Source organism: Camelus ferus, chromosome 30, assembly GCF_009834535.1.
Source record: "Camelus ferus isolate YT-003-E chromosome 30, BCGSAC_Cfer_1.0, whole genome shotgun sequence".
Taxonomy (NCBI): Eukaryota; Metazoa; Chordata; class Mammalia; order Artiodactyla; family Camelidae; genus Camelus; species Camelus ferus.
In genome coordinates this window covers 6,678,857-6,695,917 of record NC_045725.1, presented here as the reverse complement: position 1 = coordinate 6,695,917, position 17,061 = coordinate 6,678,857, and the positions used below count along the sequence as shown (strand labels likewise).

The 17,061-nt window shown below is 39.0% G+C and overlaps 1 protein-coding gene across 7 annotated transcripts in view; it reads right to left on the bottom strand.

Annotated features, from left to right (window-relative positions):
- Positions 1 to 17,061, bottom strand: part of RTTN (rotatin) — a 116,226-nt gene that overhangs the window by 68,633 nt on the left and 30,532 nt on the right. For all 7 annotated transcript variants that reach the window (XR_004316294.1, XM_032470746.1, XM_032470744.1 and 4 more), the window contains 12 exons: positions 16,264 to 16,390; positions 14,430 to 14,555; positions 13,798 to 13,914; positions 12,738 to 12,877; positions 9,975 to 10,146; positions 8,325 to 8,424; positions 5,982 to 6,070; positions 5,507 to 5,624; positions 3,404 to 3,500; positions 2,729 to 2,797; positions 1,942 to 2,130; positions 1,076 to 1,315 (listed from right to left, as the gene is read on the bottom strand). Coding sequence is in view for 6 of the 7 variants with exons in the window: in XM_032470746.1 (XP_032326637.1) it covers positions 1,076 to 1,315; positions 1,942 to 2,130; positions 2,729 to 2,797; positions 3,404 to 3,500; positions 5,507 to 5,624; positions 5,982 to 6,070; positions 8,325 to 8,424; positions 9,975 to 10,146; positions 12,738 to 12,877; positions 13,798 to 13,914; positions 14,430 to 14,555; positions 16,264 to 16,390 (1,584 nt within the window). In the remaining variant the exon portion in view is untranslated. The remainder of the gene's footprint in view (positions 1 to 1,075; positions 1,316 to 1,941; positions 2,131 to 2,728; positions 2,798 to 3,403; positions 3,501 to 5,506; positions 5,625 to 5,981; positions 6,071 to 8,324; positions 8,425 to 9,974; positions 10,147 to 12,737; positions 12,878 to 13,797; positions 13,915 to 14,429; positions 14,556 to 16,263; positions 16,391 to 17,061) is intronic.

The following is a 17,061-nucleotide window of genomic DNA, read 5'->3' as shown; positions in this document are numbered from 1 at the left end:
AGACTGTCATGGCTGACTGCAAGCCACCAACCTAACACACAGTTGTGCAGAGAGGCGTGGCAGCACACCATGATACAGCATCTCCATAACACAGACAGAATCAAAACAAATGACTTCAAGAGAACAACAGGTAATAGTAAGAAGGTTGTAAAGTAACTAGGGAGTGATAATTTTGCATAATTATTGTCTTTATTTTTCATATAATTTATTTAATTGTAAGTTTATGTAATTCAATTTTTGAGAATGGTTGTTTTAAACAACTAACTTGCAGAAATCCAGATAACTGTACCATCACCTCTCAGACAAGGCTGTAAGAGTTGGCTCCAGCACACCACTGGAAAAGGCGAATTAGGTACCCAAACTGTGAGAACTACACTAAATAAAAACTCACATTTTAAACACTCATATAACCTTGCATTTTGAAAACTGCACACTTCCTGTTTAAAAGAAAGTGACACATCTTATACTGCAGTCCCAGGAAGACTTAAATGTAAAGCTGCTGGCAGTGGCTGCTTCTCAGTCTTTCTTGTTTCAAATGCAGCCATCTGCCACCAGTGAAACGCGTTCACTAAAGGACGTCCACGGGGCAGTCAACTTCATGAAACTCAGAGTAAAAAGAAAAATGAGATAAATTACTTAAGAGCAAAAGAAAGAGCCAGAAGCAGGTTATAAACCTTTACTCGAATCACTGATGTCTCAGCTCCTTCAAAACATGGACAGGAGTAAACATTCCGTTTGTTTGCCCACGTCTTACCCTAACCATTTACTTTCGTGAGCTAACAAAATGAAATTTCCCATGATAGGATATAAAATATAATTATTATAGTATTTATTAAAATCATAATTTTTAAATCATTTCAAAATGCAGTAATTACATTAAAATTTTTCTCTTTTGCTATTATTAGATATAGTATTACAGATAATAAAAATCTTGAAGCTTTCCTCTCTTAAAAAAAATATTTCTCTCATGACAGCAACAGTAAGAACACATGCTCTTGTGCTCAGAGGTGTGGAGACAAACCCAACACAATTCAGTCCAGGTCTTTGAAGCTGGCAGCTGTGAGCTTGCACTGACCTGTTCAGTGTGGTGTGCCAAGACAAGGACTTCAGGGTAATCCCACATGGGCCAGTGCCATCCTTGAAAGACAACCTGTCATTCAGAAGATAAAAACTCATCCTTGTGACAGCAGCCCTTGCCTCCCTGTGGGCGGCAGCCTGGACGATGGAGTGGAGACAGTCCTTCAGTCCACTAGCTGTGTGTGTCATCCTCAGAGTAAGGGTGTCCTCGGTGGATAACTTCAGTGTATCTAAAAATCTAAACAAGAAGAAAAAAAGAGAAACATAAAGCCATTTAAATAAAAGCTCACATTTATTTTTACTTTAAACTGTTTCCCCCAAATTGTTTTATCTTTGTTTCCTTTTAATTAAAGGGTGACTCACAGCCAAAAAAAATCTGATGTGTTTCTGTCAATATTAGGGTTTTACATTGGCATGAGGATGCTAGTGTGTTTATATTGACATTTTCTGGCTTGAAGAAATATAATTTTCATCCAAATAAGAAAGCACTGACAGATTAGAACATTAAGATATTTAAAAACCATCATCATCACAATAATGGTAACAAAATTCATACACATATCTACTGAGATTTTACTCTAATCCAGAGCACTTTTCCTAGTGAATTACATCTTAACAAAGCACACTCTATATAATCTCTAAAACAGCAAAGAGCACAATGCTTTTTTAATTTAAATTTCCTTGTGTGATAATTTTTAAAAAGTAATTAACACATGTAATCTTCAAAACAAAGTAAAAATTATAATCTTCAGTGAAAAAGCAGAATCAGAAGATAATAAGTAAAAAAAAAAACTACTTGACTTAAAGGAAAGATAATTATAATGAGTTAAATGTGAATACTTTGCTACTACACGAACAGCTTACTCGTGGATTTTGGTTTCAGAGTTCATTTGCTTCAGCAGATTATCACTCCCATGATACCATGATAGGTTCCAAGCCATTCTCAGCATATCTGAGACTGGCTTCAGGGCCAAACAATCAGCAGACAGCGGCAAAACCATGGAGTAAGGACTCACAGCATGGTGGCCAAGCGCATGTACTGGCAGATGATACCTAAGGAAAATGTATAAAAATAATTACAGACTTTTAAGTTCTCGAATGCCACTCAAAAGGATGAGCCACAAATGAGGGCTAGTTCTAGGCTTCCATATTTCTCAAAGTCCATAAAAGATATTTTGGGTATAACTGGAGAATATGGATCATGTTACAGAATTATCTTTAATTTTCTTAGATGTGACCATTCATGGCACAGTGGTTATGTAAGGTAATATCCTTAATTTAAGGAAGTACATGCTGGAATCATTTAGACGGACGTCAAACTATGTCTGAAACTTGTTCTTTAAATAGGCTGGGGGGAAAAGATTACATAAAAATAACTAAATACATTGACAGACCCTAAGTCTAGGCTGAAAGGAATACAAGGGTTCACCGAATAGTTTTTCAAGTTTTCTAGAGACTTGACAATATCAAAATAAAACCTTGGTGAAAGAGACCTGTACTTACTGAACTCTCAGAAGCACCACTGTGAAGGGAACGTTAAAGCACTGCATCACGTAACGAAATACTAGATAAAAACTACAGCAAATTACAGACTGTGATTCCCCTTTCCATAGCAGCGCCTTTCAGAAAATCAAGGAAGTAGATTCTTTACCTTCTGAAAACTGAAACAGGCAAACTGAAGATTGACGGTGACGAAGGTTTACTAGAAGGACTATCAGACCTATTTCACGAGAGAAACACAAAAAGGAAAGAAACAACCGAGTAGGCCATTGTTCTGTCTCACACACACAACCGGCTTCACTTCCTGGACTGAAGCTCACACCAAGAGGTGCACGTGGTCCTACCAGTCAGTATAGTTCTAACGCGGTGCTACTACCTGGATGTGCTTATGAAGAGCAAATTACACTCTTCTTTAGCAAGTCCACACAACAAATGATTCGTCTGACACGGGCGCGGTACTGGCACGGGGCGGCCATCTCTCTCCCACGGACTCTGCTCCAGGTCAGTGGTAATCAGGTATGACCATCCTAAACATCTCCCCAAAGGTTTTTTAAATTAAATATGAAGGAAAAAACATACAAAGTTGAAACTATGTACTAAAAAATACATCGATGATAAAAACTACTGCAGTATATTATTCTTAGTAATGTTCAAAAATAAAAGTTTAGGGTGACTTTTTGAGCCAGTATACTATTTAATACTGCTTACTCAAACCCAAAATCATACTATGTCCAGCTACCATGGAAAGCATAAGCTCCTAAGTCAGAAACTTCCATGCATTGGTATAAAAATCAGACAATTAAGAGTAAAAACTCTTATAACTCACCACATATCCATTCTTGATACTTCATCAAATAACAGAAGACAAAATAATGCTCCAACTTCAGTCACGACAGTACAATCTTCATGAAATATCAAGGAAACTGAGAAATAAAGAGAAGCATTACTCTATGAAATATTTTTACCTCTAGAAAGAATAAACTTAAAATTTTAAATATCTTAACTCAAAGAGAAGAGATGCCATTCTCTGAAAAACGTGTTAACCCAGATAAACTGACGTCACTAAAACAGTGGCTCTCGAAACTTCAAATCCACACGCACCCCCGGAGGGCTTGTTAAAACAGTTTCCAGCCTGGAAGTTCTGGGGTGGAGCCTAGGAACCCTAGCGGACACAGACACTCTCGGCCCAGAGCTCACACTTGCACATCCCCTCACTGGATACTGTCTAGTTTCAGTCGCTCAGAGAAACAAGCTGATCCAGCTTCTAGGAAGGTTGGGCCAAGTCATTTAACCCCAGTTAAATGAAAGATCATTGAAAGATCTCCCTGTTTCATCATTTCTGCCCTTTCCTATAAACATATAATCACAGAACTTGGATGTGACTGTAAAACGTTATGTTTGTACTGCTGTTGTTTTGGTTTGTGTGTCCTGTTTATTACAACAAGATAATGGAAAAGGAAAGTGCTCTGAACTCATAGACATGATGCTGGCTTCACCACCTACTAGTTGGCTAAGCGGCCTGGTCAAATCCCTTACTATTACTCAGCCTCAGTTTCCACCTCTGTAATGGTCCCAGTGCTACAGTTTCCCAATGCCTAAAACCTATCGAATTCTAACTAAATAGGTATGATGGTTATACCTGTAACACAGGAATAACAACTTAATACAGAGTCAGCAAACCCAGGGAAGCACAATAAGAAGTTAGTTTTGAAAGAAGATATTTTCCTAACTGTAAGAAGAGGAAAACACCATTACGTATTTGGCACGATTAAAAATAGTAATGAGCTAAAATGTAAAGAAACAGAGATACAGGTAAGGATTTATGATACAGTAGACATTTCAAACCACTGGAGACAGAATGAGCTATAATGTTTCCAAATACATAAGAAATTAGTGCAGTACAACTGCCTACAATATGGAAAAAGTAGATTAAGATCCTTACCTTATACTTTATACCAAAATCAATTCTAGATAGATTAAAGATCTAAAAAATTTTTTAAACAAATGTACAAACATATTAGGATAAAATACAACAGCATACTTGGAATTTTGAACCTGGAATGGAGAAGGCCCTCCTCTGAGAGCAGAATATTTAAAAGCAGTGGTACAAACTTCCAGGAAAGAAATTAGCACAAAATGTTACAAGCTCTCTACTGAGAACAGTCAGAAAAGAAGAGGGGGGGAAAAAAAAGAGAAGAAAATTACACAGAATTTCTCCATCTAAATACATTACTAAATTACAACCAAACTGAAAGGGGTTTAAAAAAAAAGTCACACATTATAAAATGTAATAAATGCTCAGAATCATTCAGGACGGTCTAATTCCCGTGTCTGACAAGTTGGGTCTATATACTTTTTTTTTTTGCAAGAGGGGAGGTAATTAGGTATATTTATTTACTTATTTTTTTTTTAATGGAGGTACTGGGGATTGAACCCAGGACCTCCTGCATGCTAAGCATGTATTCTACCACTTGAGCTATACCCTCCCCTCCCATATACACTCTTAATGTCAGTTTAATGACATAATCAGATGTCACACCAGAGCATCAGGATTGGAACGCACAAACAATATAAGAACGAGGTTAACATCTGGAAGAAGGCAGTAATGACAGCCAGTGGCTGCAGCCTCCTCTCTTTACAGGCAACAGTAACCGTCTGAGGACCACGTGATGGCCCCATCAAGGTGTGAGAACAATCAGGGGCTTCAGCCGTCCTCAGCTTTGAGGTCTACTTAGTAAATAGATTTTAAGGAACTTTCTACAAAAGTGTTAAACATTTTCCATTGTGATGGGGTTTTTTTAGTGGCATATTCACTTATAAACTTTGTTATTCTGTTAGTAAAATGGAAAGTAAATGTAACCTACAGTTAAAGAGTAAACACGTAAAGCTTAAGACTGAGCTTATTATTGGCAGCACTTATTTTATTTACCTCTGAGCAACAAGGTCAAGAGAGAAGACTGTTGTGAGAGGGACACACGCAAGACCGGGTCGGCACAAAGCACCTTCCTCAGGAGCGTGAGGCTCGGCTGTATTAAACATTCTATAACCTGGCCAGGAGGGAAAAACACAGTCACTTATTTTCATCAATTCTAAGGTGAGATAAAATATACTATAACATTATCTTATCCTAAATTTCATGTTCTTCACCAAAATTGTGTGGAACTAAAATGCAAATATTAAGAACTATTTTCCACTGGAAATAAGTCTTGTATACACTTCTGCTGATACATCTAATAGAAATTTTAAGGCTCGTTTTCCTTTAGAGAACTCATTTTTAGAAATTAAAAAATGAACATGGTCGTGGGTGTTACTCGGGATTGAAACTCCAAGTACTCATCCAAATCCAGCTGAATTCATTTCAAATTTAATTAATTAAAACACCAATCTGTAAAAACATGTCTCACCTCACCATCCTGACCCACACATTCATTTAAGTACTCAATTATCTTGTCAATTAAGCATAATTTTTTCACCACAGCATGCATTTTAATATCTGTCGACCAAAAAAAAAGTTATTAAAAGTTAAAGAACATTTTCTATAGTTTTAAAAATACAGAACAGACATCCACACAACTTTCTGTTAAAAAATAGTTGCACCTAGTGTTGAAAATTAGACAATAACACATTAAACTTACTTTATACCCATCTGAACAAGTTAAAAACGTTTAATAAGCACATCCTACTTCTGTACTGTAAAAAACACTGCTTAAAAAGAATAACTAAACGAATTAGTTCAGATTCTGAAAAGTACTAGAATTTTAAGTATACAAATGAATGCTTTTATTTGTACATGGCAAATTATGTTGTTTCATTGACATTTCTTCGCTTTTCCAAATCTACCATCTCAAAATGTTTAGAATTCTCCATGAGCTAATCTGTAAATATGGCTTGTAACATGATCATTTTTCTATTCATCAAAGATCTCTATCCTCAAACTGTTAATAGCAAATATAAAGGAAAGGTATTATAACATACTTCATTTATTTCTAAAGAATGTGAACTCTTTTTTAATAAGCATATACGTGTGTGTGTGTGTGTATACACTGCCATGGTCTGAATCCCTGCAAAACTCCTGTGTTTGAAACCTAATCTCCAATGTGGTGGAATTAAGAGGCGGGGCCTCTGGGAGGTGACTGGGTCATGAAGGTGGAGTCTTCATGAAAAGGACAGTGTCCTTATAAAGAGAGGACCCAGGGAGCTTCCCTGCCCCTTCTCCATGTGAAAATACAGGGAGAAGACAGCCACCCATGAACCAAGAAGCAGGCCCTCACTAGACACCTTCATCATGGACTTCTCACCTCCAGAACTGTGAGAATAAATGTCTGTGCTCAGTCTATGGCATTTCATCATAGCAGCCCAATCAGACTAAGCCACAGACACACACACAGACACACACACAGACACACACACACACACACGAGATATTACTAGTGCCAAACACTCTAGCTGCTTATAGATTAGTTACAAGTACTTCACAATGTGCAGACAAATTTTCTTGATTTGTCTTCCTATATTCTCATTGAGAAAAACATACACATATAAAGTTGACACTGAATAACTAGCTATCACTGTAACTATCTTTAGCTGCCACTTTTTGGGCGGCTTCCACTACCCTCCAATATGGTGCATGCCAAAACCATGAGCTTTACTTTTGAAATGTTAAACAATACTGGAAAGAACACTCTCTAAACGTTTTTTCAGTCGTCTTAGCCAAGGCTCCCCACATGTGCTAGAGCCTTATTTTCTATGGTCTGTATTGTTGTTATTAAAACCACAAACATGTTGAGTGTGCTTTTTCAAATTCCTCTCTCATCCTAGTTTCCACTGATGACGTCAGGATAGGAATATTCATCATACCCCATCTTCCAAGTTAGGAAAAATATTTTTATGTAAGTGCAAAGTTATTTCTCTCAAACACTAAAGATAAACTACATACATCAGAGACAGAAGAAAATTAAACACTAACCCAAAGAATGGAAGGCTTTGGAATAACCACCTTACAAACAAAAACTAAGAGTAAATTTTATTAGTTGTTTCTAAACCTTTAAAGAAAATACATAGTTACAGTGCACTATTATTATTTTACCTATCCACAAAGTACAATGTGACTGATTTCTCTAAGCAAGAAGGAACAACCTGAAAACATCATGTACTAGGTAAGATGAGAAAGAACATGCAATTTACTGCTAGAATTCTATCAATATTTTAGAAGAAAGACAACTTTAACAAATGACATTCTACAGGTCAAGTAATGATAATCTAGACCAGGGGTCAGCAAACTTTTTCTGTAAAGAACTAGATAGTTACTATGTTAGGCTTTGCTGGCCACATACGGCCTTTGTCAAATATTCTTTGTCAAAAATGTAAAAATCATTCCTAGCTTGAAGACCGTAAAAAAAACAAAAACACACAACCAGCTGCAGGCCAGATCTGTCTACAAACAAACCACCATTTGCCAGCCCCTGGTACCGCCACACACAGCAATTCAAATCTCCATTCTCAGCGGCACAGCGATCATTCTCCTTAAAAGACTGTACTGTATGTAAAACAGATAAACAACAAGTTTATTCTGTATATATAGCACAGGAAACCATATTCAATATTTGAAACCTCTAATGAAAAAGAACATGAAAATGAGTCCATGTACGTATTCGTATAACTGAAACATGATGCTGTACGCAAGAAACTGACACAATACTGTAAACTGACTCTACTGCAATTAAAAAAAAGGATAAAACCAACATTACCTTGCATGATCACAGCTAACTGCTCTGCAGCTGACTTTCTCAAAACAAGATCAATATCATCTGAGATAAAGATTTCATAGACCTTTTCAACAGTCTCCAACTGAAAACAAAAAAAACACAGAAAAAATTTTTTTAATTTACTTCCAATTTTCCAGTAAAACTTTGTAGTTTATACTTAAGCTCAAAAAGTCAATGTAAGTAACTGATACATTTACATTTGCAACAACGATGTGATGAGTCAGGGAGGAAGTTAGGCTCTAAAAGAGCCATCATATCAAATAAACCTCTCTTTTTAATGTATATTTCTGCTAGGAAGTCATTCATAATCCATCAGCCACTTTAAGAATTTCACAGAAAACATCTAAGGTATGTAACATCACTGCAGGTAGCACCCAGCCCGCCTGTGGACAGCGACCCCAGACACGGGACGCGGGCCTGTCCTGCTGCTTCCAGGGTCCAGCAGCTGGAATTCCGTGCCCGACCCCTTCCTCCTGTCAGAGACCCTGAAGCTGACAGCTCTCCGGGCTTGCTGCCCAGCACTCTGACCAGGCCTCCCCGAATACCAATCCCTGATTGTCACTTCTTACCAGGACAGAGTCGGAGGAAGCAAAACACAACAGAAAAGGGGGAGGGGAAAAGGACAGAGAGAACACTCCGTTCCCCCACCCGCTGCCACCTGCAGCCCTAACGGGGACTCACCAAGGATAGTTCTAGAACCCCACTCTCGCCCTCCTCCTCACCACACACAGGGCACAGAGTGACACCAGTGGCTTAGTACTCAAGAAGTCCCAACAGGACCTGGTATGTGGCTCATAGAAGGTTCTCCAACCCTCCCGCCAGGGCTGTCACATGTCCCCAAACACTCAGGTTAGAAGAACACTGAATGTATTGTAATACGTGTGACTCCACGGCACTGCCCCAGGCATGGGGGCTGGTCTAAACCTAAAAAACCTGACAGGCTGCACACTTGGAGTCATAGGAGAAGCCATAAAACACAGGAATGAAGATAACGGACAGCTTGCTTTGTCTTTTACCCACTCCTGTATCAGTCGGGGATGATTTGGGTGCAGCCCCGGACAGACAGGGAAGTGAAGGCCATACCTCTGAAGAGATGGAAAAAGCCAAAGATATGGAAAGGAAAGTAACAGCAAAATCTCAGAACCACCATAACATTTAAGAGGAACTGCCTTTGCCTTCTATATTATTTTTTTCCTCCAATAATGAAGAGACTGAAAACTTTTGTCATAGAGGTATTTTCTTTTTTGCTATTACAGTCAATTTCCAACATAAGAAAAAGAATAGCTTTTATGAGAGTGGTATTTGTTTTTATGAGTCATCACAGAATTTCTTTCCACTAGATCAGCCTTATGTTGTATTTAAGGCACTATTCAAATTAATTTGCATTTCCAGTGTATATTCTAAATGAAAACGGCCATGATCCCTGGCACATAGCAGGCACTCAAGAAATACTTGTTCAATGAGTAAATGTATCCAGAAGCCAGAAAAGGCCAGGACACAACTTCAAACTTGGCAGCAACAATCACACCTGAAGCCCCATCTCTCTCCCTCTCTGGCAAGTAACGAACTGCAGAATATAACTTAAAATACATCAAATAACCTCACAGTAATAGACTTGAAAGTTATAGTCACCTTAATAATCAGTTCTTTTCTGTCATCCAGTTTGAGTTCAATAGGTTTTTTCACAATAAATAAATTAGTAACTCTGGAGAGAACTCTGGCATCTATTGAAGGGCGCTTGGTACCGGCTCCCTCTTCCCTCGTGAGGTAACATGCTAAGAGCTTCAACGCCAGTGCCCGGACCCTGAAGGAACAAAGTCTTGAAGTCAACATTTTGTTACACAAAAATGTCTAGAAATTATAAAGGCCTATAATCACAAAGAACTATTACAAAATCAACATAATAATTAGCCACGTTTATCCTAACATTACTGATGACAGTTTAGTTTTTCTATTAAAATATCTAATGCATAACTACAATCATTCTTTCATTTTATATTTATAAATAAGCAGCAGAAATAAAGAATAATGAATAACTACAAGTGAAGACACAGACTCGCTGAGACTGTCAACTTCAGTCAATGTCACTGCAAACTTCACAGTCAGTATCACTCCAGAAAGCTGGTCCACAAACCTTAGCTCCTGGCTCCAAGTCTAGTCACAGGCTGACCCACGAGTCCAGACAGCAGGCCGAAGCTGCAGGTGAGCCATCACACTAACAGCTGAAGCATGATATTAGGGGACAAACAGATTCCCTCAAATATGAAAGTGCAAGTAACTTTGATTCCCGTCAAAATTCTATTTTATCTGGAATGGATTAGCATTAAGGTCCGCTGAGTCGGAAGGTGGGAGATTTTGAGAAAAGGTTGAATACTGCACACCATCAGACAATGAACTACAGGGAAACTGGGCAAATTTCAAGCGGGAATCCAAGTCCCAGGTTTTAGGTACTACTTGTGAGACTACAATTGAGGCCTGCGCACTCAGGGAGGCCTCCCTACCACAGCAAAGGCTGTGTCCAGTCACCCGAAGCCCCCCGGCGTAACACTGAGCTCGCTTTATTACAAGCAGCAATAAGAAATAACCGGTGACACTGGTCTTCTCCATCACATGCCCAATTCTGGAAGGGCAGTGTCATGTCTGGGTTGCGAGCTGCCATGTTCCCACAGCCAACCACGGTTCTCAAGTGCTTCCCAAATCTACAGAAAGAAGGAGTTTACCGTATTCCTAACAGATACCTTCTTCAAAGGGCAAACACATACTCCAAGATGGTGTGAGAGTCAGGCAAACTTTCCCCCTCTCCCATCTGCTGTTCCCTCATGAAAGCTTAGAACAGCAAGACACCCACACGTGCTCCTCCTTTGTGCCAGTACGATCTGTGCTGAAATCTAGGGTCAGTTCAGGGACAGTCATGACTCCCAGGAAAAAGGCTAGAGTGGGATACGGAAAATATATGTTTATGCATCTCCTCCTCTGGTTTATAAATTTAGCGTTGTTTTAGATCCAGTATGAGCTCCAGAGACCAGTTACTCCTCTACGCTTATTTCTTTCAACAAATACATTTTGAGTATATCTGTGTGCAAGGTACTCGATGAAGTTCTGAGGACATAAAGATTAGTGGACAGGGTTCCTGCCTGATGGAGTTCACGGTCTGCATTAACCAAATAATGAAAACAAATATGTAATGTAAACTGTTTTAAGTTCTGCGTAACCGAGAATTACTTTACCCAAAGAGAGGCCTGGCCTTGCCCTTGGCTCCTGGGAGGGTAACTCTAAGCCCTTGGATGTCCTGCCTGGTAAGTGCTTTTTGTTTACCTGGAGACCTTAGGCCCCCAAAGGTGAACAGAAGACACATAGCTATTGTGCTAAATCACCAGTTTGGGGCAGGCAGTAGACACTAGCACATTAATAAAGACACGGCCCAGGGCCTGTGGGAGCACCCGCAGAAGCCAGTCCCCGAGGAGCACAGACACGCGGACTCCGTCTGCCCCGCTGCAGCCTGCGTCACGCACAGCTTTACTTCCTACAGGACGCAGATGCTTCTACCATCTCCTCTTTGATTTTCCTCCTTCCATTCTCTTAATGTTTTAGTGTATCTCACCTTCTTCCTTATTTTTCAGTCTGATCATCAGTTTATAAATATGCCACTGTACTATCCTGATGTAGGCATGGGGAAGACAGAAGTACCCACTGTCAAAAGAACGTCTGTCCGTCCTGCCCTTTTCAACCAACCCTCTCCCTACACTGCTCATCCAGCTTGACACTAAGCTTTTTTTCTCTCCTTAGGGAAAATCTAACCACTGTTACCTAAAGAAAGTAACAGAGAAGATACACGTTGAACTGACACAGAGAGAAGGAAGACACTGTATCTCTCCTTCTTTTCTTTTAGTTAAAATGACATTTACACTAATGGTGGAGGAAAAGACACTTCTTCAGTTTCCCGAAAAAGAGGACAAGCTAAACAAGATTAAATCACACATGTACTCTGGTGTATGAGGGAACTGGTACACGACATTTTTATGAGTAACTTAAATTTTCAGAACAAATGTTTAGAAAAGTTTCACTCCAGGAGGCCAACAATTTCTAAAGCGAGAAGACAACAGGAATGCCCTGCAGTCTGTATATCTCCTGGCTTTCCAGCCCGCCCGAGGCAGCACTGTGAGCAGCTGTAACATGGGCTGATCTGATGGCCAGGCTGGAAGACGAATGGAGCATCTCAGGAAAGCATCCAGAAGACCTTGCGTCGAGTTAGTTTCATGCACTAGTGCCCTCTCTCTGTCTAATGACAGAGAATAACTTTCCTCCACTTCCTTTGGTTTTACACTGTTCGACATAATTCCATCCTTTTCTAGAATGTCTGCAGTCATCTTTCCCACTGAAGACTGCTGTACTTACGACGGCTTTCTCACCAGCAGGAGTCGCAATATGGACTTCAACCGGGTGGTGCAGGGGAGAATCCCTTCGCCTGCCTCAGAACTCGCTTTGCTTAGGAGGAGAACGCAGTTACCCAAAGGGTCTTCTGTGTCCGCATAGCCCTAACAGATTTCATAAAAAGAGAGATCATTGTTTGATTGTATACCCATTACTTAATTTTTTACCTTGAAAGTAAGAAATGTGTTTGACCTGTAAGGCAACTCATAAATTTCTTTCAATTCAGTTGAGTAATGACTTCTCAAAACAACATCCATGAGGTAAGAAGTCTACATACAGCTGTATTTAAACAATAATCCTGGAGAAGGTCAGGAAAACACGCCAGCCGTCTCGGCACTTTCTAGTTCTTCCACTTTCCAAAATTCCAGGTGCGGCACTTCCCCTAGATGAGGCCCCTCCCAGCCCTTCAGGCTGCCCCCCGCACCAGCCGGAGGTGGCGTGCGGCCAGCTGGTCTGCAGGGAACTGAGCTGAGCGAGCGTCCAGGGCCAAGGCCCAGGCTCTTTCCTACGGGACGACTACTCCTGTGATGTGCTCCCATCTCCACCTTCTCCCCCAAGGGAGGCAGGGTCCTGAATGTCCCTCACTCCTTTACCTAAGCCCAGAGGACTGCTAAAAAAGCTTTGTTTCTAAGAGCTCATCGATCAAAGTATCGCTCTGATCCACACACGCACGGACAGAATTCATGAAGCAAGTTCCATTATGTAATGTTTGCTTAAAAAGCAGTTAGCTTTGCCTAAAAGCCTTTCTATATATAAGGCTGCGTTCTGTCTTCACAGTCAAGGCTAAATGCCTCCACCTCACTTCTTAACCTCCCCCCTAGACACACAGAGCGCAGACAAGTCGGCTGGCCCGGTTTAACCTTCTGCCAGAAACCAGACAGCCACCCACCTCCTGCTCCCTCGCCCACAGCGCCCTCGCAGCCTCTCCTCGTTCTCCCACAACACGCAGCGCCGCTGCTGGCCTGCGCGTAACCAGTCACACCCACCAAAGATAAACGGCGTGGAAAATGGGTCTGCAGAGTACCTGCAGGACTGGGATGACAGGACAGAGGGCCTCAATAAACTTGTTCCAGGTCAGCGCTGTCATCATCAGTCGTCCCTGCAGCAGGTACGTCAGGATGGCCTTGGCAGCAGCGTTCACCTGCTCAACAACACAGGCGAAACAATCCAGCAAGATGAGGTGACCCACGGCGTCACCTCACCTACCGGTGACATTCTGCAAAATCTGGAAGGTGCTGTAATTGACATCTCTTCCTTCAGATGTTCCTATTTCCACAGCATCCCCTCACAGTCCAGTCTTTCCCCCGAACAATCTCTTTTTTTTTTAACCTTTAAGGTATATTTTTCCATTGAATAAATATATTCCTTAATGAAATACACTGCTTGCTATAACCACTGCATCATTCTCTACATCGTATATGAAAAACTTAAGTAAAAAGTTTGATCTGAATTTTCTGAGAACAAGTATGTCTTGTATTTTGCGTCTCATTTTAACATCTCTTTTTCAGTTAAATAACAGCTTAACTGAACCCATGTATCAAAGACAAGTTTCTTCTTAGTTTCTCCTCAGACTACCTTGTTACCCTGCAGCATCACCTTGATGCAGCTGAGTATCTAAAGAATTAGTGTAGTCTTTTGTACTTCAACTTGCCATACCTCATTTTTGGGCTCTTGCATGCCAAATGCACAGATCTCGTACAGAACTTTTGGGTGAAGCAGAAAATGAATTCCATTACAAAGTGAAGACACAGGTTGACTGACATTGTGGACGCCTAGACATTCCTGCAAAATAATACAGAAAGTTTTTAAAAATTAGTGACACTGATTTTTCCAGAGGAATCCTCCTTCTTCTGTTTCTAATTCAAATCCAATTTTAATATTTACTTTGCTGAAACTTTTCTTTTAACTAGTAGAGGATAAAAAAGGTTCTCTTGACTAACAGTTTCTGAGTCTGCATGAGATCTCTATTACACTTCTTTCAGCCAACAAGCATAGTCTTGATAAATTAAATAACCAAATTGCTGAGACAACCGTAATCTTTTAAAATTGTTCATAATGGCAGACACAAAGGAAAAAAGCAACACGATAAACTTATCCCAAGGTATTCTCACTTTGTTTACTGAGGTTTGACAAAGAGAAACAAAATTCAAATCAAAACAGACTTAAATTTCTGGGTGAGGGGAAGGACAACATATATGTGGGATTTTTTTTTATTATCAAAACAGTGATGCACCTGCATATAAGTAATGACTCTGTACCATCTCTTCGACTAATTATCACAAACTCACTTCTCAATTTGAATGAAAAAACAGTATTTTGTTAGAAACTGCTTAAGATGAGAGGGGAAAAAAAGACTACCTGAAATATTAACAGAATTTAGTTTAAGTAGAAGATAACAGTACAGTCAATAATGACTGACTTTTTCATCCTGCAAATCACTCCTTCCTAACCATTGCCAACTACCCAGAGATCAGAAAGTTACACACATACATAGACAAACACACACATTCATACTTCTTCTTTTTAAACTTTAACTTTACTCCATACAACTTTATATTTCAAGCTTCTGAAAGAATTTAAGCCTCAGCCCAAAGGTTTAAAAAAAGACGTCACTTATTTCCTTAAAAAACTTCAAGAACAACTCTCTGAGCTTCCGTTTATTCATCCATAGAATGGAATAAAGCTGATCCTTAATGCATATATAATATATAATGAATATATGAAAGCACAGACTTTCTTAAACAGACAAAAACAGTAATATGTATGATTTATAAAGACATGCATATATAAAGCATGGATGGGACGAATAAACACCAACTTTATAAGTGTGGTTACCCTGGTGGCAGAAGAAAGGGGGAAGAGAAAGGAAAAATGCTTCAGTTATAACTAGTATTTTTATTTCCCTGGATAAAAAAGGATAAATAAAAATGGCAAAATGTAAACATTTGTTGTATCTAGATAGTACTTATAAGAATTTTAAATATAAGGACATTTTTAAGAGTACATAGAAACATACATATTTTTCAATATTGTCCTATGTAGTATTTTTTCAATATTGAAATAGTTAATACTCTATGTACTATTCTATGATGAAATATTTTAAAATTTAAAAACATAGAAAATATTTGTTTCAAAAGAAAAAAAGAAAAATATTACTAAGGAAAATTTAAGCCATCGCAACCTAAAACTTTTCCTTAGCATAGAAATCACTTTTGAATACCTTGGAGAAGTCAAGTTTTCCAGCATTAAATAACACAACATAAACGTAATTCTTAATAAAACTTCTAATAAAGCAATTCAGTTGCTAGACTTACTAAGTTAAGGCAATTTAATAGTACAAGTTGCTTAGAGTTGACTAAGATTAATTACCATCTACTTCTATGGTAATAATTCTTATACCTTATTCAAAAGGTCAAGTAATTTAATTTTGGAATTTTATAAGAGAATACACTGTTAGTGCTCCCCAAAAAATCAAAAACTAAAAGCCTACCTTAATAATTTCCAGGCAGCAGTGGTAAGTTTTAACTTTCACTTGTAGCAGTGGGTGAGACAACATACGCAGAAACACCTTCTGGCTTTCTCCTTGCAGTAATGGACTGGCCTGTGCAGACTTCCAGCTGGTGAAGGTAGAATACCCAAGACAGCTAAGCAACTAAGTTACGAAACAAGAAATTGAAAAACACAGAAAGAGCTTTCTTTCTACTTTAATTTCTCCAACTGGGATCTTAGTTAACTAACCCAGTATTAGTATTTACTTACTTATTTCAAGGCAGAGAATATTTTCTCTTAAGGAGTATAGATAACTAAAATGTCTTTAAAAACCTATATTTAGAATGTAAAATGGTACAGCCATTGTGGAAAACAATATGGAGGTTCCTCAAAATATTAAAAATAGGAATACCATATAATCCAGCAACCCTATTTTGGGGTATATATCCAAAGGAAATGAAATCAGTATTTCCAACAGATATCTGTACTACCATGTTCATTCCAGAACTATTCACAATAGCCACTACATGGAAACAGTGTCAGTTGATTGATGAATGGATAAAAAAAGATGTGGTGTGTATGTACAATGGGATATTATTCAGCCTTAGAAAAAGAAGGAAATCTTATCACTTGTGACAACATGGATGAAACTGGAGGACATGGTAACATAAACCAGGCAAAGAAAGACAAATAATGCATGATCTGACTTACATGTGGAATCTAAAAAATCAAACTTATAGAAGCGAATAGTAGAATGGAGGTTGCCAGGGGTTGAGGCATAGAGGAAATGCAGAGATGC